At 43.3% G+C, this 27,577-nt stretch overlaps 1 protein-coding gene across 3 annotated transcripts in view; it reads left to right on the top strand.

The window, feature by feature from the left end:
• Nucleotides 1–26,852, top strand: part of BORCS5 (BLOC-1 related complex subunit 5) — a 77,715-nt gene extending 50,863 nt beyond the window's left edge. For all 3 annotated transcript variants that reach the window (XM_075051752.1, XM_075051753.1, XM_075051754.1), the window contains 2 exons: nt 5,291–5,448; nt 22,677–26,852. In XM_075051752.1, the coding sequence (XP_074907853.1) occupies nt 5,291–5,448; nt 22,677–22,907 (389 nt within the window). In that variant the 3' untranslated portion in view covers nt 22,908–26,852. The remainder of the gene's footprint in view (nt 1–5,290; nt 5,449–22,676) is intronic.
• Nucleotides 26,853–27,577: the final 725 nt, after the last annotated feature.

Below are 27,577 nucleotides of genomic sequence, written 5' to 3'. Positions count from 1 at the left end.
AGGAGTTACTTTTAAAGTCCTCTCATATTCCACAGAAAGATTGGTTAGCTGATGACAGCAACCTTTTCTGGCCTTAAAATTAGGAACAAGACCACAGTATCATGTGCTTTGCTGTCTGTAATAGTAAATTAACAACTGTGGACCTATTGATTTTCTTTTTGTAATGTCTGCTGTTGCTGGTTGAGAAGGTGATTGACAAGTGGAAATACAGAAATCAAAAAGAAATATTAATACTTTTCAGGCTGGAAAGCACTCAAGTTGTTGTTAGGATTGTCAATTAAAGCAGCAGAACGAAACTATGGTGGGTTACTACGTTCTGTATGTATGTAGAATCAGTATAGCATGTAAAGCACTTTTTTCCAAGAACTTCACTTCTAGTCATAAAAATGCTTTTTAAACTAAAAGCTTTCTTCTGCTCAGTAGGATGTGATTTGTTGGAAGTGTATGTTGACCTGGAACCAACAAGGAGATGACTAAGTAGGAGGAAAATGGTTTTAACATGCCTCTGCTTTGCCAAGAAATATGGAAACAATAACAGATTTGTCAAGTCTGTGGGTCAGCTAGCCTTGTAGTGATATATGATATTTCTCTATGCATGACATACTTGGTGTATTGGGTTGTTTTTTTCTAAAGCACCATTTAGGAGCTGAAATGTGAATCTTTCTTTGTCCCAGTTGCTGTTTATCACCTTCATGGGCATGCTGTTTGTTTATCAGATGTATCCAGAGTAGGTGGGAGATCTTGACTTCTCTTCATCGTGGCAGGCACGTAACATGGTCTGTCTTCGTATTTGTTTTATGGTGTAATTTGATAGCCAAGACTGTGCATGTTTGGCAGTTGCCAAAGCATTTTTGGTCCATGCGCTAAAGCTCTACAGTAATCCTTCTCCTGTTTCCCCATTTTTGTTTTCCCCAAGCCACATCTTCCATGCCGCCTTTCCTTATCGTGCTGGCGTATGTCACATCACTCATGTGCTAAGCAGTCTCTTCTCGAGGTTTCAAATGGTGCAAAGATGGTTCCTGCTGTGCCTCCTTCTTTGGAAGAGAACCAACAGCTTGAAAAATGAGTATTCAATTTAATAAGAAATTAAAACTTCAGGTGCTGTTTTCCTCCCATTTAAGAGCAGAACCGTGCTCATGAGGGGTGGGGAGTAATAATCACACAGACAAAATCAGAGGAACCCCCTTTCCTCAGTGAAGAAGTAGTAGCTCAGCAGTTAGTTGCTCTGAGATGTGCTGGTGATCAGGTTCAAGTCTGGCTGTTTTGGGAGTAAGCCTGAGCCACACCGTTCCCTCTGTCTCTCCCCCTTTTGGCACTCGTAGGAGTGACCTAATAAATATTTTGTTGCAACAGATATGATCTCATATCCTTTTACAAACCCTGGGTAGACCAGTCACTGAGGGATGGCCCTATTCAGTGGAGAGTTCAAAGTGTGGGACAAGGCTTTAAGAAGGAAGCAGTGATTTTCCAAGAGGTGGGTTGTTTAATAATACCTGGAGGTTCACAGTGCTGGCCATCTCTCTGCTCTAAAAATCAAGCTTTCTCAGTGCTGAATTGCTAGAGGCTTTTAGATATCTCCTCAACTTTCTGTTGGTATAGAAACAAAGGTTACCAGCAACACTCTTTTAAACCCCCTACCCTTTTCTGTGTCTCACTGATTCTGGTTCAGGGTTTTTCCTGTGGGTCTCAAGTTTTTCATGGGTATAGCGAAGTGTGCTGCTGTCTCTTAAGTGCAGAGCCCATGGAGGAGGTACTGCGTTAAACCTGTTTGGGCTTACTGCCTGCTGCTGGGGGGATGAGGAAGGGAAGAGATCTGGGTTCCGTGGCACGGGGGGGTCCTTTCCAGCCCTGCATCTCTCTGTTTCTACTCCCTGGGCTTCCCTGGTGAAACCTTTCTGGGATCTGAGTGGTTGCAGTCTCTCTTCCTTGAAGTTTCAAGATGACTTATTGTTGCCATGTGCTTTTCTGGAGCAAAGCTATTGATTTGCTAAAAAAAAAAAAAAAAAGAGGTGCAGCAAATCAATAAAATCATAGAATCTTAGTGGTTTGGGTCAGAAGGGATGTTTAAAGATGATCTAGTCCAACCCCCCTGCCATGGGCAGGGACACCTTCCACTAGACCAGGTTGCTCAAAGCCCCGTCCAACCTGACCTTGAACACTTCTAATGATGGGGCATCCACAGCTTCTCTGGGCAACCTGTTCCAGTGTCTTGCCACCCCCATGGTAAAAAATGTCTTCCTTCTGTCCAATCTACACCTTCCCTCTTTCAGTTTAAAACGGTTGCCCCTTGTCCTGTCACTTACAGGCCCTGGTAAGAAGTCTGTCTTTTTTACAAGCCCCCTTAAGTACGGAAAGGCTACAATGAGGTGTCCCTGGAGCCTTCTCTTCCCCAGGCTGAACAACCCCAACTCTCCCAGCCTTTCTTCACAGGGGAGGTGCTCCAGCCCTCTGACCATTTTCGTGGCCTCCTCTGGACTCGCTCTAACAGGTCCATGTCTGTCTTGTGCTGGGGACCCCAGAGCTGGACGCAGAACTCCAGGTGGGGTCTCACCAGAGTGGAGTAGAGGGGCGTGTTAATGTTAAGAAAATGTTAATATTTATAGAGTGGGCAATAAGTAGTTACTGGGAACAACAGAAAATGGTGGGTCGACTTTTTGACAATGGGAATTTCTGCCAGGTGGATGGCTGCATGGCCTTTTTCATGCTGTTGTTTACTTTTTCTTTTCTTGCAAGTTGAAACTCTAAGCTAAATTGTTCTCTGGCATTGTCATCATGAGCCTAGAGGTCTTTGGAGAAGCTAATTCCTTTGGCTTCTCCCTACTGCATCACCCAAAATAATACCATAGTCTATCTTTAAGCAGCATATGCTGTTTGTTTTTTATCACTACTCCAAACATTTGTACTGGATTGTATTTCCACCTCTGCCTTCTTATGAAGGAATTCCAGCTGAACAGTTAACGTCTCCCTTCACTTGCGCTTGTGTTTTTCTGGATAGTGAATTAGAGGCTCCTTACAGTTTATTAATTTTGCTTTTAGCATTATGTAACCTGTACAAGGTTATAAGTACGTAATACAAGTTTGAGTAGCGTGTTCCTTTATAGCTCATTTTACAGTCCTTGGGCCTATTCTGCTTCAAAATTCTCATAAGCAGTGTAAGTTGGCCAAAATACACACTTCATGTTAATTACGTCTCTTAAATAGAGTCTAATTTTCTTCCTCCTCTTGAAGTTGGTGAGAGATTAGTAATAAAAGAAAATTAGTTGGTTGATAACATCATGTATTTGATAGGTGCAGAAACAGGATAACCGCCTCAGGTGTATGGTGAACTCTTCATTCCTATGTGAACATTCAACATACAAAAAGTTGACAACATTATTTGAACATTTATCCTGTCAAGATAATTTTATAGAAGATCGGAATTAACAAACTGAGGAAGCACTAGAACATAACGTACACATTTAAGAAAAGTCCTATTTCTTTCAGTGGGTTTGCTCCCATTAAAGTTTTGCTCTTCAGCTGGAAGTAGGCTTGAAAGATTTGCGATAGATATTGCTGGATCTAAGATTTTGATTGAGATGATTCTTTTTAAAACATAAAAAAAAAAATTTGGCTATTGCTAATACAGGGGTTTGAGACTAAATAGTGAAGTGTCTATTTCCTCTGCTGACCTCTTGACTCACACAGCGCAATTGTAGTGGGCAACAAGTCAGTAAAACAAAATTATCTTTTTTTTCCCCTTAAGATGAGGAAAGAAAAGGTTTTGTGCAAAGAGTAATTGAGAGCATCCTGAGAGAATAAAATGTTGAGTGTTGATGAAAAGTAAACCTACTTCATGGTATCTGATGAAGTTGCTGTCCTGGTTTTGTTTTCATTTCTGTCTGCAAATGTTTTCAAAGGTTTAACTTTCTCAAATTCATGAGATGCTTCTGACTTACATCTTGGTTTCTATCTTGTTCTTGTGTTTTGGCAAGAACTCGATGTCACCAGTTGGAGCTTCCAATAGGCATGAGGGCCATCCAAAATAGTTTCCATTTCCCACTGAGGTACATTCTTAGAAGAACTTTTCCAATCCAAATAACTGGCATTTATTACTTTTTAATTGCTTAGTGTGATACTTGCTTACATTTGCTGGTTTAATGTCTTTTCCTGTCTGTAAACTGAGAGTCCCAAAGGGCACATGCGTGCAGTCACTGAATTCAGTTTACATAGCTTGACGGATGTTTTGGGAAAAGCAGATTGTGTGTATGTGCTGGTTGTCACAGATGGAGTCCCAATAAGACAAAAGTTGTGCTAATGCTGAAGGCAAATGAAATGAAAGTAAGTAAATGAAATAGCAAAAAAAGGGTGGCCTGAGTTTAGCATAATTTTTTCCAGCAGCTTTGGGGAAAGTATGGCACACGCATGCTTGAGCTCAGCAAAGGTTCTCAAGTTGTGCTATGTTGGCAACAAACAATGGGCAGGAGAAATTTCTCTGGACAATTTTGCTCCTCTGGATATTACCAGTGTCCCAATTTTAAGTCTAATACCCTTTTTTGGTGAGGTTTTTGTGAAACCTGTTCAGGCAAGTAGGTAAGGATCTTAATTCCATATTAACAAAAAAAAAAGAGAAGAAAGTATATTGCTAGTCTTTGAGATTGTAAAGAAAGATCTTAGAAGATGAAAGGGTTCTGAATCCTTAAAAAAGGCAAGGTGGGCAAAATGTGGACATTTCGCCCCTAGTAATTTAACTTAGGTGGGTCATTTTTTATTCAGGCTTGTTTCGGGGGATCAGTGAATTTTTAGAGCTCTGGTTTTGACAGCATGATTCTAGTGAAAACGGTTTGAGTCCCATGCCCATATGGGAATGCAGATCTCAACTCCCTTCCTTTCTGGCATACATAAATGAGGAGGGGGTTCATTTTTTACCGTTTAGGATTGTTTGTGGAGGAGAAGAAACAGGACTAGCTTTACACAGTGTATCGCTGAAAACCAAGCTGAGGTGCGTTAATGGACCTGCATTTAGAGTCTGTGTTTAAGTTCTTTCGGGGGGGGCTGAGCTGTACGGCGAACTGTTCTTTGCACTGCTATAAATCCTAAACATCCATAAATCTTCAGTCTGCACCCTTCCTACTTTTAGCCTTCACTGGACTGTTATGTTGCTGAAGTCTATTCAGTAGCCTAAGATCCTGAATTAATTTTTCATTACCCCTTATAAAGCTTTTTTCTGGGTTTGTTCTGCTGCCTCTCAGCTTGCAGCTGAACCAGTTCCATGAACAGTCAGATTAACTCTGGTCCTTCCCTTGCCTTGTAGGACTCCTCAGTGGGCAGACCTCTCCGGCCAACACCAAACTGGAAAAGCTGGACCCCCAGCAGGTGCTGCAGCTGTGTCTCCGGTACCAAGACCATCTTCACCAGTGTGCAGAAGCAGTTGCCTTTGATCAGAATGCACTCGTGAAGCGGATCAAGGAGGTACTGCCTGCAGCGTGCCTGCTTCGGTGGGGAAGGGCTCGGGGCATCGGCTTGGCCATCGTGTGCTGTGAATGCAGGTGCTTGCTGTAGATAGCCATGGGTCACTTGCAGCGGTCAACTTCAGAGTAAACCCTGTAGAGCAACTTTGTGGATCTGCACTTCAAGCAAAGTTTCCTGGCTTTCATTGTGGTTACTGTTAGGTGGTATGTTTACTGGTTATAGATAGATATAGATATGGATATAGATTCCTGGCTGTGAACAGTGGCTGTTCCTCTGGTATGGCAAGTACTGCAAGTAACTGTTGAAGAAGTAAAAGATGACTGGAATTTTTAAAGGTAGCATTCCTTATTTCGGTCTGTATAGCATACATTTTGTTATGCCTCATGGTTAGGCTCTAATTTAAGGAAAGAAATGGTTATCTTAACATCTATGGTTGGAGAAGGTAGTAGTTCTTCCTTTCTTCAATGGGTTTGTAGAGCTAGACTTTGTTTTCAGAGCCTATAACGTGCTGTCTCTTCTCTGATCCGTATGGCAAAAAGATCTTCCTGTGCTGCTGTTCTTACCACTAAACCATAATTTGAAAATCACTGATCTACTTAGATATTCAATGATACTGTTGGGGAGGAAATTAATTCCTGGGGTGAGCATCCCTGGGGTGAGCATCCTGCAATGGGATTGTCTTTTTCATGTGTAACTACTGATGTTGGAAGCAGTAGGATGGCTGACAGATTTTTTTTTTAATTTTTTTTTTTTAATGTCAAGACAGACTGGCATGAGAGGAGATGCTGTTTGAGAATGTTCTCTCACATACTCCCAGATGTGTAGAGGAACTGGTGAATGCTGCATATGTCAAAAGTCTCTGTGAGACCAAATACCTTTCAATGTCAAAAGAAAAATTTTTGAACAGGTGGTTAATTTTTATTCATGCAGTATAAACAATGACCTTGATTCGTTGTTGCTTTATTGGCTTAGAGTTAAGAAAATCCCACATGACAAACTGGATAATAAATTTGATTCATGGGCTGTTTTGAGAAGCTGCTGTCATCATGAAGTTGTAAGTCCAAAGTAACGTGGGAGCCATTAAAAAGGCCTTTTTACTTTGGTATATCAAGATCTGAGGCCAGCTATTACACAAGATGTAAAGATATTTGCAGATGTTGGTGACTCAGATCACACAATCTCAGAAATGGGATTTAATTGCCAGCCTAATGACAGTGTAGTGCATTAATCCAAGCAGATTGTAATTCTTTTGGCTGTTAAAGTGTGAGAGGGAATATCGACATGATTTAAAGTCATAGTAGACGCCATCAGTGCAATTTGCATTAGTTGTATTTGCCTCCTATAGGGCAAGTGGCAGAGTGCCTTTCAAATTAGCTATGGTGATGTTCTTCTAGTTTGTAAGGCTTATGGGTTTTTTTTTAATGTAAAATAAATAAAATTATGATACTGATATTGTCACTAGCTTCTTTATCACAGACTCCTCTCTGACAAAGTAAAGAAGAAATGGGCGACTATAATTCGGGCAACTGACAAGTCAGTTGGGTTGGTGGTTTTTTTTTTTGGTCACAACACTTAAGTAACTTCAGATGCTTTCAGTTCCTCTGCCAGATCTGGTGGGTTTTTACTGTTCATTTTCCTAATAATTTTTAAATGTTTTTCTTGCATTGGCTGTTCTGTGTGTGTGTTCTGGAGGAGCCGTGTGGGACCCACTCAAATCATTCTTTCCAAATTGTTTGGGCTCTCCTTGGTGCACTAAATTGAACCGCTGTTGACAGTTGTTGACAACGAGGGGTGCAGCTGAACTAGAGCAGGGTATGTCTCTCGTTACAAGTGTAGACAAAGGAAATCGCATTTGGCTGCACCCATTTGTCAGCAATGATTTAGTTTCGCCATGTAGACAAAGCTTTGACCGCCGCTAAAGAGTAAAAATGAAAGAGAAAATGAAGTGTATTGTGAAAAGCATAATGTGTGCATGAGCTGGACAGTAAATTCTTTTATCCTCATTTTGGTAGTCAGTATTTCCCTTTTCCTTTCTTTAACACTGTAAGCATTGAAGTGTTTTCTTCCAATAACAGACTTATCAAGTGACTGATGCCTTTAGCTTTCCTACAAAATGTTGGTAAGCTTCAGTCCCCGATTCCCTACCATTTGTCTGAGGTATGTTCACCTTTCAGACTGTCACTGACTGTACTCAGTGCAGTAATAGTCCTACTGTATAGTATGCTACAGTCATACTGCCTGCAGCCAGGATTTTTTTTTTTAGTCTTTCCTTGACAAAATGTCCCAGGGCAAATATCTTTTGCTCGTTGTCTGTGTGGCCAGAAAAAAAGTTTCCTGTTTTCTGGCAAAACTCAAAAGTACTGTTGTAAATTTATTGGTCCTCGATAACTCATAATTGACTATGGTGGTTTGTAAATTGGCACACAATCTGAATTAAAATGGGTCTGAATAGGAAAGAGAATAAGCTAAGGAAAACAGAAACATTGTATGACAGTAGTTACTGCAGATCTAAGTAGACCCATCTGTGCGTTCCCTTACTTTGGGGACCAAAACAGTCTAGCTTTGCTCTCCATTCCATTTCCCAGTTTAGCCAGAATTTCTTTGCAGTGTGTTGGCTGGATCTGTATCTGCTCCTAAACGTAGAACCTGTGCAGCTTCCAGGTTGCTGTGACTGTTCTCTCTCAAGAAGAAATACATCTACCCAAGCATTTCCTTGAAGGGGAAAGAATTGAAAATGTGATTGAAGATAGTTGTCTCAACTGCCTCTCTTCAGCAGTTACACTTACTCATACCCGAACTGTTGGTTTTGGAAGGGATTGATTTTTATGACAATAGGCTTTGTCTTCACTGCCAAAAAAAAAAAGGATGTGCTTGCATCTTTTTAGGGGAAAAAAAATAACCACTATGCATTAAATATTATGTTTCATATTAATTTTTGGCAGCTGACTCACCATCTGTTGCAATACTGCATTAATTTCAGGACCACTGAAATATTTAGGATTCCTTTTAATTTTTTTTCCTTATCAGTTTGAAAAACAACAGAACAGCAATTTGGGATTTATGTATGTGTTAATCCAGGGTTATGGCATCTCACAAAATTTGACAGTTTTCAAGAAAAAAGCCTGTGTGCAGCATTTTCTGCGTAATTCGTCTATACTTTGGTATTTTGTAGGATGAAAATTTTTAGATTATTGGATGAATCGCCACATTATTGACTTCTGGGGACATTCTGTTTGGATGGGTCTGGGAACAGGATCTAGTCTGTGTACTGATGGTATGTTGGACCCATGTGAGCTTGTTATATGTGTATGTTAGGAAAAAGGTGCATTTTTAAAACCCGGTAGATAGTGTGTTACAAAATGCTGGGGTATAAAAGGCGATTATAGGTAGTTAACAGGTTAAATTGATCTTGCCTGCACCTTGGAGCTTTTGCCACAAAATGGTTAATGATGGGGACAGAGTTGGTGATGCGCCTTAGGGAGAATGTGATATTTCTTGTTTCTGTGGTGGGTTTAGGGTCCTAGCTGTAGACAGGAGGTCTTAACTTGCTGCATCCCACATCTGCATCTGCTATGACAGTGCTGTAGATCTGCATTATAATTAGTATGAAGTTTTAAGCAACTCCAGCTGCTGTTGGGTTTGAGACCTGCATGTGATTTCTTCGCCAGGAGTGCCTGCCTCAGTTTTGCGATCTGTAAAACGGAGGGTTTCTGCCAAGATTAGTTTGAAGGCGAATGTTGACCAGCACTAAATACTAGGTATGACTTGGGGGAAAGAAGGAAATGAAGCAGGGAGAGGGCTACTTTACATTAAGTCCTTATCAGTGGAGGATACCTGTTTCGGGTGGCAGGAAGAGAATTTGGAGAGTCATCTAATTAGGGAATGGTGAGTAACAGGGAACAGGAAACAAGTAGAATAGGTAAAGGCTGGGGAACAAGAGCTAAATTTTCAGAAAGGGCCCATGATTTTGTGTGCCTCCAAAATTGTCTAGTTTCAGTGCCTTAAACCGTATTTTTCATGAACAAGGTGCTAAGCTTCTCCAAAATTGCATCTTTCAAAATATCTGAAGCTGAGTATCCAAAAATTACTACTCACACTTGAAAATTCAGGCCTAGCTTCTTTCTATGAAAACAAAAGGGAAGCTGAAAGCCATCTAAGCTCCTTTCAAAGAAGCGTTTCTTATTAGACTTCCAATATTGGCAAAGGGGATGTGCTTCTCAAAGTATCCTATGTGTACGCTTAAAGGCAAATGTAGTTCCTAGATTAACTGTGCTTAGAATGTATTTGAAAGTCGATCATTGGGAGGGCTCTTATGCTTTGCCCTAAAAACAACTATCAATGCAGTATTATCTGTAGCTTTAATTGCTATAGGAATCACAGACTGACAATAATTCTGAAAACAACACTTTTTACAGTACAAAATGAAATTAAAAATATCTCAGTCTAAGATGATACACATCTTTGGGGACACCCCCCCATCTTCAAATGTAATAAAAATTACTTTTATATTCTTAATAGTTAAACAACTTTTGTCCAGGCAGGCATTAATATCACTAATTGGTTTGCCACATAGCAAATTACAGTGTATGGCTTGTTTCATACCTGTAAATTAGTCTATGGGAATAGCTCATTGTTTTGAACAAATATTCCAGAATAAGATGTGTATGGATTTATTTTTTTATGTTTGTTTTGGTTTTTTTTTCTTTACCAGCTTGCTGCAAAAAATAATTGTAATGGGGTTCTCTAGTATGTAGTTAAGATGTCCAGAAATACATCTCTTAATATTTGGCAAGTAAATTACTTTTGAACCACGCATACACCACATCATGTCTCCCAATGTATTTCAGCTGTTTAAAATTATGGATAGGAGTTAAATATAAGCAACAGACTTAAAAAAAAGGCACTTTTATACACAAGCATTATATATAAGCACATTGTAGCTTATTCCATGTATTTAAGACTCATAAATTGTGATTCAGTCATTCATGTCACCATGTGTGTGAAGTAAAACATGCCCAGCAATTTGGGGATTTAGGAATTTCAGTTTATTTTTTGTGAATGCTTTGTGGCTTTTTGACCTTGATTGCATCTATGCTGTTTCTTTGACATCGAGCGTTTGTTTTATGGAAGAGACTTGTCACCTACTGGCAAAACGTGCTGGGGAATGTGGCCTGCCGAGGTCATCAACGTGGCTTTGTTCCACCCTGAGGGGAGGATGGGTTTGCTGTGGGCAGGAGCCCTGGCTTTGAACCCCTCTCCTTAGAGGTGAGAGGGCTGGCAGCGGTAGGGACAGCTTGTAAAGGTGGAAGTTCCCGAAGGACAAGGTACCTTGAAGGTGGTGATAAAGGGAAAAGCTGCCTAAGTGGGGGATGCTGTTCCATCACTAGGAATGAATGAATTCTGGGCCAGAAACCTTGGAAGGACATTGTCTGGCTGGGGGCTAGGTTGATGCAGTGCAGGATCCCATTAACCAAGGCTGCAGTTAGACTCGGGGTGTATTTCTGCTGCAAGCATATATAGTTTCTACTGGTGATGTGCCACAGTCACTCTTCTTAGCTCCATTCCTCTCTAAGCAGAAAGATTTGGAGTGTCTGGGATTCATCCCGTGCTCCAGTCACAGTTGACCAGTGTCCCTTCAGAGCATGGACTTGAATGAAGGGGAAGTTTCATGAAGGTGTTTTTTGCTTGCTCGTTGGTTGAGTTTGTTTTAGTACTCTGCTGAGATGTTTGTTGCCATTCCTGTTAGTTACCGTTTCCCTGTAGGTGGTACCAGATCTGAGTTTCCAAAACTATTGGTGAAACCTGCCCTGAGAATGACACACCTTCTGACTAAACTGGATTAGGCCAGCAAAATATGAACGGCCTTGCCAAGCCCAAAGTGTTTCTTCAACTTCAAGCCTTTGCTTCAAGGTCTTATGTACTCATATGGGTCAGACCACTAAGTTACCTTTCGTCCCATTAAAGGGAAGGGCTCAGAGGATCAAAAGTAAGGCTGTTAATTGAAGCCTGGCAAAAGTGAAAATGGAGGTGTGTTTCGTTTTGACACAACATATAAAGAGTTTCTAGATGAGGCTGTGTTAACTTACAAGCAAAATTGAGCCTTTTGATTCACAGACTTAAATTAGCAATGCCCCAAATCCAGGGACAGAGGCCTGAGAATTCCTTGGAATGTAATATTTCTGAAATAGGGAAGAACCTGGGTTGAAATGACACTTGTATTTTCAAGGAATTTAATGCCATGCTGCCTTGCTTTTTAGAAAAGCTAGGGAACATAGTGTTCTGTGAGGAAATCAGTACCTTAAATACAGTCTTTGGTGTCTTGGAATTATGAGGACTGTGGCACTCTATCAGGCTCTTTATTCCTCCTCTCTTCTGTGATGAAGTGTTATTTATAAAGACTGGAATCTTAACAGGCACCATCATGCAGAAATAAAATGTACAGGGTTGTTAAGCTGGAAACTTACCTTCATATCCTCTAGTTCATGTTGTTCGTTTTTTCTCGAGCCTGATGTGCAAGTAGCTTGAATTCTCAAGTGGTGGGGTGATGTCCTAAGGAGCCAGCATCAACATGGGAAACTGCTTTTGGAAAAGCTTCCCAATTGTTACTTTAATACATAGAATCAATGGCTTGCTGTCTATGCCTGAGGCAGATGGCCAGTGCTCTGTGGTACACAAACTTTATGAAGTGATCTAGCAGTTATTAAGGAAGAGGAAAGATTGTTTGCACTTGTGACAGCCTGAAATCTGTTGCACTGCTTCATTTGGTGTTATAAAAAAGACCAGTCCCTCACTCCTGGAATATATGCGTGAAATCAGTTCCAGCACATTTCCTTCTCTTGTGCTTTGGTTTCTTACAGCCTTTTAAGAAAAGATCTAAACTGGAATCCTTTTCACTCCCAAATTTCCAAGAAAGAGGAGAAAATTAAACTTAAACAAGCATCTAGCATTCAGAAAGTTTTGTGTTATTATAGAACTTAAGAGACTGGCACTGAAGGTTGGAAGTCTTAGTATGCTAAGGCTTACATTAACACTTCCATCAGGATTACTGCATCGAGTTTATGATTATCAGGTACCAGAAGGAATAGAATTCGGTTTCTTCTCACAGACTGTTTAAATTAAGAAATTGAGTTTCTTATTCTAGCCTTCTTTTTCTAGGTGTGAAAACCCCCAAACAATAACAAACAAACAAAGAAAGCACCCACCCCACCCCAAAGCATTATAGATCTTCAAATAGGAATAAGTATTGAAGTCCATTCCAGAGTTGGCAGACTTGATACTGAGTTTGGGCATGAAACAGATTTGAGATATGAAGAAAGCAAGTATCAGCCTGGGGGTGTGTCACACAAGGTATTCCCACGAGAAACAGGAACATATCGATTGCACAAGGCTCTGAGACAATCTCGTCTGACACACCGTGCGCAGCTCTCGCAATGTTCAAGGAAGACAAGTTCATAGTACAACAGAAGGGCTATAAGGATGCCTGGAGAGTGGAGAACCTTGCGGGGGGAGGGAACTGGAAAAGCTTTACTTGTTTGGCTTAGTCAAATGAAGACCAAAAATGGTACAATTTCTCTTTCTAAAAAAGTCTGGGGTTAACGTAGATTGAAAATGGTCTTCTCCCTCCCTGCTGGATTGTGTTGATACAGGAAAAGTCACTTTACAGGCTTTCATTCTTAACGATTACCTCCTGTTTCAAGGTCGAATTGAAATTTTCAAGGTGTCAACTCTACCCCTAGGTGAGAATTGGGGGAGGAGGAGGCTGGGGCAGGGTGGGGTGGGGGGGGTGTCAGTAATGTTAGCTAAAAGCCGTACAGCAGTTTGATGTTCTTTTTAGATAGGTTTGCAACTCCAAATATTTGCAAATAATACTGACTCTGATGACTTAAAGATGCTAGATGGTAGGCTGGGGGAGCGGGGTTGACCTTGTGTTAGCAGCCCTATAATTAGCATTCTGATAACAATCAGATGTGATCTGCAGAGATGACTTCATGTTGAAAGTATTACAAAGCCTTAGTGCAAGTAATCTGTCCATCTTGCTTTTTATGAAGGGTAGGGTTTCCTTAATGTTTCTGTGCCATTGGGGCACGAATGTTTCTAAATGAGAACATTATTAGCCATTATTTCAACACTGCTCTAGAGGTATGAAACATATCATTTACTAGTAATTAATTCATATGGGTGTTGTTTCTGACTGGATGTGTCATCTACCTCTGGAAGCCTGAATAAAATGCTGAATTATAGTATAGTAGAATACCCTTTAATGCAGTGTATGAACTGTGCCGTACTGTGGTGTAGTGGAGAAGAAATAAGTTGTGGGGTTTTTTTGTTTGTTTATTGTGTTTTTATGTTTTTACTGGAAGAGAAAGTGATGTACTTGAAGAACAATTGCTGGGACTGGCAAATTATCTAAAAGATAAAATCCCAAATCAGATTAATTTCAGCTAAAAAAGGTGCTCAGGTAGTTGTTATAAAACTTTCCTTTTGCTTAATCCAGTCCATAGAATTTAATTCTTGCTTATGCCTGACCTAAGCTACATGGGAACTGAGGATGAACTACTTTTCAATTACAAGTTCTCCTGCCAGGTCATAGCCCAAATTTTCAAATGCCTTCTTGCTTTTGATCAATTTGTTGTAGAGACCCATTTGTAGAAATAAACAAGGAGAGAGAAATACTCAGCCTTCTGTGAATGCTCAGAGTGGATTAGAGTTACCACTGCTCACCCACTGAACTTTTGTCTGAATCGTTGATGGTTGGTGGTGGTATGTACTCTTGTTATTTTGAACAATAGTCTATAGCCTCAGAAGAGCTTGCTATGGAAATGATCTACAGTGCTTAGGATTTCCTTGAGGCTTTCCTGAAGCCAAAGACTTACTATCAGATGTTGTGACCTCCAGAAAAGTGCTGGGACTTTTGAGCTTGAGCACTGTGGAAGTATGGTGGAGTCAGTCTTGAAAGTAGCTCTTCTGGGAATGAAGGGGTACATCCTCCCCTCTTATCATGACTGGGATGTACTTGGCTCATTTCATGTTCTGTTTGAACATGAAAGAGCTGATAGAGCTTCAAAAAGATCTTTCAGAAATTTTTCAGGTTATCAATGGCTAACATTGTTAGAGCTGACATACCTTTGAGTTTCCCTGATGAGAAGTTGTTGATTTGGACTTTCATATGAGAACTGCGGCTGCCAGGGAAAGAGCAAAAGCTTCATCTGGGCTATCAGATGTCCAGAAATCCCCGATTCCTGATTGCTGGGCTTGTGCCCCTGCACATCTCACGCTTCAGCTTCCTGGTGTGTATAGAGGCCATATGCACAGCACATGGGAGGTAGGTCTGATGCAACCAGATGTGTTGGACTGGCTGTGTAAGTGCGGCAGGGTGCTTGAACCCATCTTTGTCTGCAATTCCCCAGACAAAAAAAAAGAGGGTGTCCCTAATAATCCTTTTACCACTTCACAAACTGTAGGAAATGGTTAAAACTCAGCTCCTTTGCATTCTCTGAGAACAAATTTAAGAGCTTTTTCTTCTTAAGTAGTGTTCTTTTCTAGAAAACATTTTCTTCTAGTGTGTATAACCCTGACTAAATATGGCAAAGGTAGCATCCCCTTGTAAAAAATTTTGAAAGACCTTTTCTAGGATACCTGGAAAAGAAGACCTACGGCTACCAGGTCCCAGGTGTGAAGCTGAGAATAATATCATATATCTGATGGCTTGCAAGTGTAATGATGCTTACTATTTTAGAGAGCACCTTTTCGCTCTGAAATGACAATGGTGGTGTTTTCTGAGAAACTTCTCATTAATGACGGTGGTCATCACTTTAAATCAAAGCTCATTTTTGATGGGAAAACCAACTTGCTTAAAGCTAGTCATTCTAACATGTTGAACGTACAGAACTGAAATTTATAGTAAAATGAAACCCTAAGGGTGAATGACATTTATAAGTGCTGTTGTCCTGTAATATTCCAGCTCTGGCTGGATATAGGAGTGTTCTGAATGAGTAATATGGCAGCAGTGTAAAATCAGGAAATGAGGGAATTGAAGGCCATGTTTTGTAGCACGATTATTAGGTAGTCTGAAATAAGAGTTGTGCGAGTTATCATTTAGGCAACAGATCACTCTGTTACAGATACAGATTTTTCCTTCTCCAGGGACAGCAAATTAAAGACAGGTTAGGAGTTTCTTATTAATTTCTGTGGAGTTGTACTCCACAAAAGAGAGGTTTTGTGAGGATGTTGTACACACAGGTTCATTAATCTTATGTGTTGTCTGGGTGGCTTTTTGTTATTTATTTTTCTTAAACTTTGTCATTTAGGAGAGCTATGGAAGTATTTCTAATGCTTTGAATATAACATAATATTTTTTAGTCATGATACATTTTACAGATGACTTTTTAGATGGATGCAGATTGTTCTATGAAAGCAATTGAAAGCTCTAAAACATGTTCTTATTAGTTAAAGTCAACAAGCTAGAAATTACTATAAACTTTTCTTGGTGACAGTTTAGAAAACTTACTGATAAAATCAGATAATTTTTTTTTCTTTCCCCCAAGAATCTTGTTGTGCATTTAAAAGTCTGATGGCCACAGCAAACACTAGGTTAGGATCTAGGAACACATGCAGCGGGAGAGATGGTGCTTCTCTTCATGTAGTGGTCCTGCCGCTTTGCTGTCAAGCAAGCTGATGGACAGAAGACCAAACCACTGAAGAAGAGAGAGCCTGGAAAGACCAAACTTGTTTTGTTCTCCCCTGCAGACTTACGTGCAGAACTGAGCCCGTGGTCATGCAGCTGATTTGGAGGAGGAGGGTGGGACTGCTGCTTTGCAGCCTGAGGTTGTGTTGGATTTTGTGTAATGTGAAACTGTGCCCTGAGTTTCACTTGCTTATGTTATGGTTTAGCTGTTTTGAGAGAGAAGGAAGATAAATAGCTGTGGTGTTGAGGAAAATGTAAGTAAAGCAAGTCCAGTAGAACAGGACTGTGATATGAGATGTATCCAAGCTGGAGAGCTGGCTACAGCATCTCTAGCACCAGATTCCAGATGGCTGCTGGTTGTCAGGCTTTGCTGTCCATCTTCTCCCACCTCTGTGAAGTGGGGCCCTACTTTTTCAAGCACTTGGAAGTCTACTGGTTCATTAGTGCTGGGTGAGAGGTAGGTATTGTTTTAGTTGTAGCTTTAGGACTCTTAGTTGTTTGGGGTTTTTTGGTTTTTGGATTTTTGTTTTTGTTTTTTTTTTTAGCAACAGGTAGTGATAGCAGTCATAACTTAGGCTTGGGGAGCTGCCAGTTGGCAGAAGGATGCTGGTAGCTCTCAGGCAGGGGAGGCTCAAGTCAGAGCTGAGGGAGACGTGGGCTGCAGAGGTCAGACTGCAGGGTAGTGACAAACATATCCTGTCCAATAATGCAATATGCAGGAAGGTGGAAAAGCTAATTTCAGGAACGAACCTTCTGATTCATTTGAATTCTGAATGCTTTTGTGTAACACGAGGCCTCCCAAAATAGTTACATCTTGATATTACAGACACAGCAGCCTATCTTACACTATTGTGTATCTATTATAGCTCTAAAGGACCAGGTGTGATTTAGCTGTAGATCTTTTGAAGTAGGGGCCCTGAGGTACCTGTTAATGTTATTAAACCTCAATGTTAGAGCCAGTTAGAATGGTTACTCTTCATTCTCTAACTTGATTGCGATCCATGCAATGCTTAGACAGAATAGCCCTTGGCAATTTTTTATAGCAATGACAAATTACGGAGGGAGCAAAAGAAACATTTTGGCATGGCATTTGGTCTTGGACGTGATAAGCAAGACATAAACACAAATTGTAATTGTTTACCTGGCAGTGGCGCAGAGGGAGGGTGCTCACAAGAGCTGTACTCATGACTGGTGCTGAAGGGAAAGATGTGGGATCCTTGGCTGGGCATCTGTTTTCTGCCCTGGCAAAGATGCTACCCAGTAAGTTTATCACTTACCAGTGTGTGGGATGAGTGGGAGAAACAGAGGATGTTCCCGTCATCAGGAAGTCATCATGATCTATTGTGCAAACTTTGCGTGACATTATCAAAGAGAGAGAGGAAGAATAAAAAAAAAAAAGCCATTAATTGAGCACATTTGTTTTCAAGCACTACAGAAAGAGGAGCTGTCTTCACTTTTAAGTGTGTTGATTGAAAAGTATTTTCACACCAGCACATCGTGACTAATATTTCATGCAGTCGTGTTCCCGCCTGTCACTTTCTGATGTGGTTTTTGTGCAGCTGTAGGAAGGAGTTAATTTAACCCCAGCCAGGCACCTGACAACGTGAAAGGAAAGGCCGCTTGTGCTCGGAGCACTGTTCTAGCAAGTGAACTTTCTGGAATAAGGATTGTACCTTAATTGCTGTGGGTTTTTTGAGTGGCAGCCATAGGGGATGGGAGCTGACAGCAAATCGTTCGGGCAGAGGGACACAGGACAAACGGATGTCTAGCTGAGCTCTTGAAGGCTGTTGCTGAGTGGGGGGGAACAGAACATCTTCTTGCCTTATTGGCATTTTGAGGAGGGAGTGGAAAAGCTGGGAGTGACAGAGCATCCTCTTAGAAGATGTATTTGTTTTGCTACAAATGTCAGCAGTGCCTCTCTAGAAATTGGATTCCAAGTTTAGTGAACTTCTGATTGCGTTTGCATGTTCTGCAACCAGGGAAGATGTGTCTACCTGCAATTTTCAGTCTCACTCATTGAACTAACAAGATGCTACCTCTGTTTCCTAGACCTCAGGACACTTAGATGACCATGACAGAGGTGCTATAAAACCACACCTGGTAAGAGGTGTATATAGGGCACTGGTTTGTTTTCAGTGTGGTCTCTTGAAAAGAATTGGGTAGTGTCCAGTGCTGATCTCACTCTTTTTGTGGGCTAAATTAATGTCTTTATTCTGCTTGGCAGTGTGGGCCAAGAAGAATTTTAAAATGAATGCAAGAATTTGTGGTGTGCAAGATGTCTGAAAGTACCCTCAATTGGTTTTGTGTTTCATCAGTGTGGTGTTACAAATGGGCCTGTGTAACGCAGAGGAGTGTCTGCGAGTCCTTACTGGTTGACAATGTGAATGGTGTCGCAGGAGGGGCTGTGCTGGCACTCTTTTAAGTGGAGGAATATCCATCTTGCGCTGTTGTTGGAAGTAATTATGAATCTGTTTTCATTTGAAGAAAGAAAAGCCCAGTAGATGTCATTTCATGTTTAAAATGTGAAGCTGAGGCATAAATTAGTGTCCTGCTGCTACTGATCCACGGAGGAGTCATGAGCTTTGAAACAGAAACAGACCCAATTTCTGAATGTCAGTGGCTGTACAAAAAAAGTACATCACGTTGGAAGATGAGTTTTAAGCTTGTCTGGTTTTGTGATACTATACTCTTAAAAGAAACACTGAAAAAACTCTTCTATCCTTTTCAGTGTAGGAAGGGAAAAAATCCTGTCTTCTACTCTGGGCATGTCCAGCCTCAGGTTTCCTGCTCTAACAGGAGGAATTTTTTCTGGGAAGAAATAAACTGTGTATTGGGAACTCGCACCCATTCACTGAGAGCATGTCTTTTTTTCCTCAAGACCAGGCTGGGCAGAACCTCTTGCTATGACAAGAATTAGGACGCCGACCTCACGTGCTGGGCTCTGCCCTCTGCTTTTGTTCTGTTGCTTCTTCGCAGGCTTCAGGTCCGCTCTTTTGACTCTGAACTCTTCTGTACCTGTCAGTTGGGAGTGATGATGGCTTACTCAGTGGCGATGTTTGCAGGAGAAGTTGGTGATGGTGAAGTCCTTGAGGGGCTGGTGACAGCGCAGCTCCACATCTGTCATGGCTTGTGGGTACAGGGTGATGACCTGCCGGGGGGGGGTTGCCCACAACTGTGGTGGCCCAGCGTTGTAGGAAGCTCAAAGCAAGCAGAGCAGAAACAACGGCTCAGGTAAACACTTGCAGATGGTTGTGGGGCAGCGGAAGAGCTGCTGGCTCTGAGGCATCTTGCTGGGCTTCCCAGAGAACTTCTTAGCCGGGGTGGGCAAGAAGGCTGAGACCTGAGTGTTTTCCAGAAGGGAATGTGGCAGGGCCTTGTGCCAGGGAGGTGGGAGTTGATGGGAGCTGCTCAGAGAAGGCAGATTCGCTCATCTGACCCTCAAGGGTGTCTTGAAAAGCGTGGACTGCCTTGGATGTAGGCAAGGGAGCAAACTCTTTGCCTAAGCTCCCCTTCTCCAGATGCTTTTTATTGCTACTGTATGGAATTAAATAGATGGGAATTAAGCGGATTCTTGTGTGCGTTCCCGAGTCATTGCAGATTCCTAAAGGACGGTTTTAGTCTCTGTGGTGGGTAAATAGGGCTGACCCTCTGAGTCCTGCAACTGAAGGCCCCATCTGAGCACCAGAGGAATGGGACTGCGTGCCAGGAGAGGTAAAAGCACAAAGTCTGGCACTGGAGGAGCTTGCTTCAGGGGGAGGAGGCAGGAAGGAAGTAAGTGTGTATTTAGGCCCGCTTCAAGGAAAGCTGCAAAGAGGCATTGGCGTTTATATATAGGAGTTAACAGGTAGGGTTTTTTTTTCCCTAGTTAAAAAAGACCAGGTTCAGTCTGAGTAAAAATTGACCTTTCCTCACAATTATTCAGTTTCAGTCCTCTTTGTCGCGTTGCTGGCTGTGCAGCTGCCGTGGCCTCCCGCAACAGGCAAACTTGAGCACTAGGTGTAGGGAAACCATAGGAAACACACACTTCCACCCTTTCTCTTTTTTGTGAGGCAGCTTTTTTTATATCCATTGTGAATGCGTCCAAAAGTAGCAAAGAGCTTGGAAGGCCACTCTGCGTTTCTTCTTCCTTTTGCAGGTCAGCTTCAGCTTCTCCCCATGTTCCCCTCCTAAAAGTCAACAGATGGAAATTATTGGAATGGAGAGAAAAGGGGGCCTTTGGGTTTTTTGTTTCAGAGCTTGGTAGATGAGAGCTTTGCCTCTTGCACAGTGCTGTGAGGCCATGTGGAGAACCTGCCTGTGGAGGAGAACTTCCAACACCAGAGGAGGCTTCTGCCTGGGTCCCCATGCTGCTTGGTTTAATGAGGCGTGCTGGCTTTTGGCAGGTTTCTGACTGGCTGCCACTCCACGCCACTGTCTCTCATTAGGTAGGACGTTTTTAGGCACTGGATTGAATTTACTTCCATCCCATGCAGACCTGGTGGTGGTCTGCTTTTTACACACTCCAATTTACAGAGCTAGCGCCAAGCTACTAAATTATTAAGCTGGGGTTTTAATAGAAACCCCTGTGTAGGCTTAAATTGTTTCCACTCTATTTGGAGTTTCCTGCTCTGCTGGTTTTTATTTTGTCCCATGCATGAAAGCGTGGAGGGAGGAATTCACAGGAAAGCACAGAGGCAAAGCGGAAGAATTCAGCCTGAGAGCACTAGAGAGTACAGACGAAATAAAAGGTTAATTGGTACTGTATCCAGCTCTGATGGAGGTGATAGGGGGGAAAAAAATGCTTCCTAATCCCCATGGCAGTTCAGCGGAAACTTGTGTGTTTGTTTTCAATGCTGTTTGTAACTTAGGTTTCTCAATAAAACATTTTCTTGCCCAACTATTTTTGACTTGACCTCTTCCCCAGGGCTTGAAAGGGGTGTTTGTCAGCAAACACAGCTCCCCCAGTTTTTCCCCCAAACCCTGCTGCCGCCAGTGGGACGGCAGTGCTCTGTCTGGTGGGACTTCCCTCCTCGGTGGGGGATGCCCCTTCCAGCTTTGCACCGTTCCCACCCAGTCCTCCCCTTGCTGCAGGCTCTCCCCTACAGCCCCGCACCACTGCGTACTGGGTCAGGATTGCACTTACCGATTAAGTACTGTGCAAGTCAGATCTGGTCAGCATGGCTTGTATTTTAGCACTGCACCAATAAATTTGTGTTGTTCCTGATGACGGGTTGTCCTGGTTTCAGGACACAGGTACGGTCACTGTCCTCCACCAAATGGGTTGACTGTCACACAGTTAAAGTGAGGGATGTTGTTTGAACCTGTGCTTCCTGGTAGACCAGGAGTTCTCAGCACCGATTCCCTGAGGCTGCTTCGTCACGAGCAGCGACCTCCTTCCTCTGCAGGTAATTAGATGGGAGAGGTTTGGAAAAATGGTGATAAGAGGTGGCAGTGAGCTAAAACTGGTCAGTGTGTGTCCACTCCTGCCCTTCACTTGTCAGCCACTCTGGGCATGCACCGAGTCCCAGGCGAGGGGACGAGGACAGAGCATGGTTGCAGGATGCGTGCTCACTGCTCAGACATACTGGTTTGAAGATCCAGCCCACTGGAATGACTGGGGTTGTTGAGCACAGCTACAGTGAGCCGAAGCAACCGAGTTTCAGGTGTGTGCTTGAGAGCTTGGAGCAGATCTGTTACAAAGCTCTCTGAATATATGGTACATCTTACAACATGTAAAACATCTTAAACTGTCCGACTCGGCTCATGTGAGTACAGTACTAGCAGCTATCAGCTGAATCCCGCCTGGAGTTTGCAGGTCTGGCTGAAGAGAAAGTTGGGCTGTGAATTATAAAGGCCACCTTTGTCACTCAGTGGCAGGAATAGCGCTGCAGTTCCTGTCGTTGTCATCATGCTCGAGCCATGTTTGGGTACTTACCATGTTTAATTGCATGGCTGATTTACTTAATGTCTCTCCTGGGGTCACTCATAACACTTTTATTTTTAGGATTCGGGGACATTAGGGACACTAGCAATCCACTGTGGCTCTCTCTCAAAGCGGGAGTTTTCCAGACGCCGATGGTGATAACAGCAGTGGCTTCATCACAGAGGAACCTGGCTAAGGCAATGAAATTAGCACTGGCAAGTATGGTAGAGCTTAACACTTGCAAATGAACAATCTCCACTGAAAATACACTACAGGTGTAGGTGGAGGCTGTGAGTTCCCTGGATTCAGGTAACTTGGAGGATGTGCATATGGTTTATTGGGAAATCCCTGGCAGTGCCTGTTGTTTTTCAACCCTGTAAATAAAGAATTTTCTGATCAAATACTCAGTGTTTGGGTGTAGAACTGACATGGTCATATGTCCTCCCTGGTATACAGCTATGAATTATCCCATTTCATGACAAACTGGTTATGTACCTACAGAGGAGCTCCTTTGTTCCTGGCTGGTAAATTAGTGGGGCATCTAAGGTGCTTCTCGATTGCTTTTAGGAAAGACAGTGTGCTGAAAGGCCTGCGGTAACAGTTGGCCTAACGTGCCTCGCTCTGCTTGTTGTTTTTAAACAGATGGACCTCTCTGTGGAAACTCTTTATAGCTTCATGCAGGAGCGTCAGAAGAAGTATGCCAAGTATGCGGAGCAGATCCAGAAGGTCAACGAGATGTCTGCCATCCTCCGGCGTATACAGATGGGCATCGACCAGACGATCCCACTGATGGAGCGGCTGAACAGCATGCTGCCAGAGAGCGAGAGGCTGGAGCCCTTCAGCATGAAACCCGACCGGGAGCTAAAGTCTTAGCTGATCTGGCAGGCTCCCCCTCCTCACCTTCCACGCTCCAGCGTTCAGCACAGACGCGCTTCCAACGGGCTGGACTGGCAGATGTTTGAAGCGGACGGCGGTGCTGCCTGACTCTCTGCCAGGGCATCAGAGGAAGAGCAGCGTCAGCTGCCAGAACTGCGCAGCCAGGAATCCAGGAGCTCCCCGGTCCTGTCATCTGGAGAAGATGATTTACTGTTCTTTCATCTCCCTCCTCTTGCCCTCCTGTCTCCTTTACTGCTACCACCACCTGTGCTGAGACATTTGTTTCATTGCTGTGACTAGATTGGGGTTTACAGAGGAGGAGTTGTCTTTCATCTGATTTCTGTTTTTTTTACTAGGAAAATTCAAAGGGATACGGGGTGTGACAAACCCTCTAACATGGTTTTTGTGCCACTGGGGTTTAGACAATTAGATGGCTGGCAGGTATTTCTGAGATGCCCTGGCCTTGGAAATGTGTGTGTTTTATAGGTGAAAGTGTGGGAGCCAGGAACTGGCTTATTAAAATCTGCCTATTATCATAATTAACATGGTTTGCATGGCAGGGTTTTGGCATGTCCTCCTCGAGGCTTCTGGTTTTATGGGCTCGCTAATTTATGAGGCTGTAAAGGAATAACTGTTCCAGATACGTATGTCTATTAATGTTAAGCAAGCCTTAGTGTTCCTCTCCCCCTTGCCCTGGCAGTGTCCCTGTACCCCAGCTGGTGGCATTTCGTGTCCCTCACCTTGCACAGTGATTCTGACAGGTGCTGGCACCGACCTGCTCACTTTGTCTCCCAAAGTTGGACGTGAGGTGTCTTTTTTTATTTTTACTGGGACACTCCAGTTATCTCGGTGCTGTCTTTTCTACCAGAGGGATGCAGTTGTTTCTTTACCTTCAAGTGCATGGGCTTGGAGGGGGGAGACACGAGAAGTCCTTTGGGTCTTTGCGTTGGCTTAGCTGCCGTCATGCCAAGAGTTTGCCTGAGCACGGTGTTTAATGACTGAACCCACGTGGCCCTTTGGGACTGTGCTCAGCAAACTGCTCCAAAGGCAACAGGATGTTCTTGCCTTCTCCCAAGCCGAGGGCCCTGCTGGAAGGCAGGCGGTGTGTCCGTGCCACCCGGGTGATGGGCTGGCCCGTAGGAGACGGGTTGGTTGCCAAGTCTGTCACTGGTCGTCTGGCTGCAGGCAGTTTGCAGCACCTCTCCGAGCTTTGGTTTCTCCCTGTATAAAACGGGGATATTTTACACACTGCTGTAAAAATATTTACGGATCTAGAAATAGGGTTTAACAGCTGGCGTTGCCATTGCGTGGCAGCTCTTGTCTGCAGCAGAAAGAGCATGAAACCAGAAGTGAGGAGCCCTTGGTTTGCTGGGTCAGGTGTAGGTTTGTGTGTGTTACATTAGCCCCAGGATGCTGTTGCTGGCAAGGAGGCTGAAGCATGTCCAGGAACCCCAAGGGTTGTTGTATGTCAGGACCGTGATTCCAGTGGTGAGGACAGTCCTCTTTGAGAGAGTCAGTGACAGCCCATCTTCCAGTACAGCACAAGGCTAAGTGACTTGCCAAAGGCAACTTGCTTCGATGCCTCTTAGTACTTAAGAGTACTTAATCAGCAAAAGATGGTCTCTGACCATTTGGGAATAAAAGCGCGGTAGGTTTTTGATGGTACTAATTACTGCCTGGTGGCAGGAAGCAATTGGCCATGCTCTTGTTGCATTCCCAAAGGCCATGTAGCCTAGAGTCGTTTTTTGTGATACAGACTGCAGCCAACTTAGATGTGTAGCTGAACCATAGCAGTGACTGGACCCCAGGGCCTGCTGAACACTGTCTGAAAGCAGAATCCCATAGAAATGATGCCCTGGGAAGAGCGACTGACTGCTTCAGAGAGGGCAAGGAACTCAGCAGATTTTCTAGTAAAGGCAGCAGAGTGGGCCTCTTTGTCTGCTGTTTCGACCCCAGTTGTTGTTACGTGGTTGTGTATATGTAGGTGTATGCTGTATGTTGCACAGGATATAACGTCAGGCTTCCATCCTTGCTCATGAGTCCTGCAGTATTTTACACTTGGTTTGTTAAAAGCTTACATGAGACTTAACAACCCATGAAAACCTGCTTGTCATGGCCATGCCCATGAGTGTCCTCATTGTCCATCACAGAATATGCCTCTGCCTCCCACCATCAGACACACCAGAATATTCAGCAGCTTTAAATAGCGGCCGCAGGCGTTTTTGTCCTCCTTGTCCAGATGATGCTGTCTGGAAGTTTAGAATGTGCGACATTCAGCTGTCTGCCAGACGGGATCATGAATATCCCACACCCTGGCATGCTGGAAGCCTATACTGGTGGGAAGATCCTGATATTGGATCTCGAGGCAGGGGCTAGGCTGCAGATGCTCTCTCCTGTAAAGCTTCTAGACATCTGGCCTCACGCTATTAAGTATCGGATCAAAGCATTGCTTCTTGCAGTGCTAATGAGGGCGAGCGAATAGTATTCCTATCTGAAAGCTGCAGGAGCGAGGGCTGCAAATCAGTTCCTTCCTTATTTGCTATAAAACACCTAGACATTGGCTGATAATGGGAGAAAAATGCTTGTTCCTATGAACGCTGGCCTTTAAGCTTGTGGCTATGCTGCTGGGCCTCCCAGCTAGAGCTTTCTGAGCAGCCAGGGTAAGTTGTGAAAAACATTAATAGCTTAACGAGAAAGAAATCAGAGCTGAAACGTGAAGGCTGACCTCTTCCAAAGCACACGGGTCATCATCTTCATTCCACAGGTGATAAAGTGTTGTATGGGTACCGTAAGATAGTGTGCACCCTCTAACTGTTCTCAAATCATGGTTTACAGTTTTATTTAAAACATTGTCACTGGCTTCATTAACTGTAAGTCTTTGGACCTCTCACTGAGGGGAAGATGTTTCCTGCCACATCTTCTTGAGCTGCTGTTTGTTGCTTGGCTGCTCCTCATTTGCCTTGCTCTGTGTGCTGCTGTCAGCTCCATCTCGGATGCAGGTGATGCTCAAGGTGAGACACTTGCTTTGCTCCCTTTCCTGCTGTCTAGCAGGAGATTTGAGATGTGACTGGAATTACCTTTCTGCTTCTGAATTTCCTTTTCCAAGCCAAATGCTGTCGGAGAAGGCCTCAGGTATCTCTCAAGAATGTACTGGCCGTTCCTTCCACCACAAAGTTAGTGCTATGAACAGAGAATAATCTGGTGTGCTCCACTAAAAACAAACATTTCTGCCCTTTTCTGCTTACTGAGGTGATGTGTGGTACAGGCTAAGCTGCTTGATACACAGTCTTCTGAAAGGCCGGAGAACAGGGTGAGTCTCTGGGTCTGTGGTTGCCCGCTGGCCTGAGCTGCTCTGGTTCTTCCCCTGATTCTGCTGTTGCGACCCCCTCCGTTGTGTGCCGCTGGTGCTTGTTGCATCCTACACTGGTCAGTGTGCTACACGCGCAGAAGAGGTTTGCTTTGTTGTTTCTGTTGTTTTTGAAATTTAATGCATTGACAGGGTGCTTAAGTGCCAACCTATCTGCAGGGCAATTTCGGTGAAGATCTGGTGAAGGGGACAGAAAAGAGTTTTTGGTTTTTTTTAAAAATATATGTATTTTAAATTAAATATATTTAAATATATTTAAATATTTAAAGTGTATTTTCTCCTCCTCTAAGCTTTTACACAGAAAGAGTAAAAATAGGTGTTTTCACAGGCCCAGCTGTTGCATGAGCCAGCCCCTCTCTCTCAGACTGCGTGCCAGTGGTTTCCCGAGTTACTGTTGTAATGTCCCTCCTGTACCCGAGCTGCCAGAGCGTATTTGGATTACCAGTCTCGTGGCTGAGCGCTCCTCGGTTTACGGGTGGTTATCCTGCTCGCAGACTTGCTCTGCTTTCAGCTCCCTACATGCTATGTGTTCCACAGCTCCATCATTAAAACGTTTGGTTTCGCTCTTTTCCAAGTGTGTTGTTTCTCCGGTTGTCTTGCTTATTCTTCATTTACAGCGCACCACTTCTTGCTGTGATGACTATGGACAATACAGACGCTTTAGCGTGGGAGGTCGTATCTTAGCTTTACTGCTTTGTACACAGAGCCCAACTTCGTGCCACGGGGATGGCTGGTTTCAGCTGCTCTGGGGTTGACTCTGGGCTGGAACTGTAAGGAAATGTGTGTCCCAGAATGAAAATAAATGTTGGGTTTTTTTGGATGCTGTCCCAATTCTGGTTGGCACTGGTGTCCAGTTTAAATAAATGATGTGCACAGCAATGCTTGTGGCTCACCAGCAGTGGGGTGGGACTGTAGTTCAGCTGGCTGCCTATCTTCTGTGCTGGTAGCCTCTTGGAGGTAAAGCAGAGGGTCTGGGATTAGATGGGCTCAGATACTTGTCTAAGACTGCAGCTTCCCTACACAAAGCACTTGTGGTGAGACACTCTCTGCCTGTTTTATTAGGGCACATGCACCCAACGGCTTTCCTAAGATTCAGTGGGAAGACTAAACATGAGCAGCAAAGCATTTCTCATTTCTTTTTTTTTTTTTTTGCCCCCCTGCCCCCCACTTATCTCCCTGCCAAAAAGAGACCATGTCCTGACAGACACTTTACATCCATTCTTTGCCAGATCGCAGAAGGAACTAGAGCTGGGGATCCTTGGGCAGGCTGGCTTTCAGGGTGGCCTCTGCCCTGCCGGCT

Source organism: Buteo buteo, chromosome 19, assembly GCF_964188355.1.
Source record: "Buteo buteo chromosome 19, bButBut1.hap1.1, whole genome shotgun sequence".
NCBI classification, from domain to species: domain Eukaryota; kingdom Metazoa; phylum Chordata; class Aves; order Accipitriformes; family Accipitridae; genus Buteo; species Buteo buteo.
Note: the sequence above shows the minus strand (reverse complement) of the source record. Positions and strands in the feature narration are given on the sequence as shown.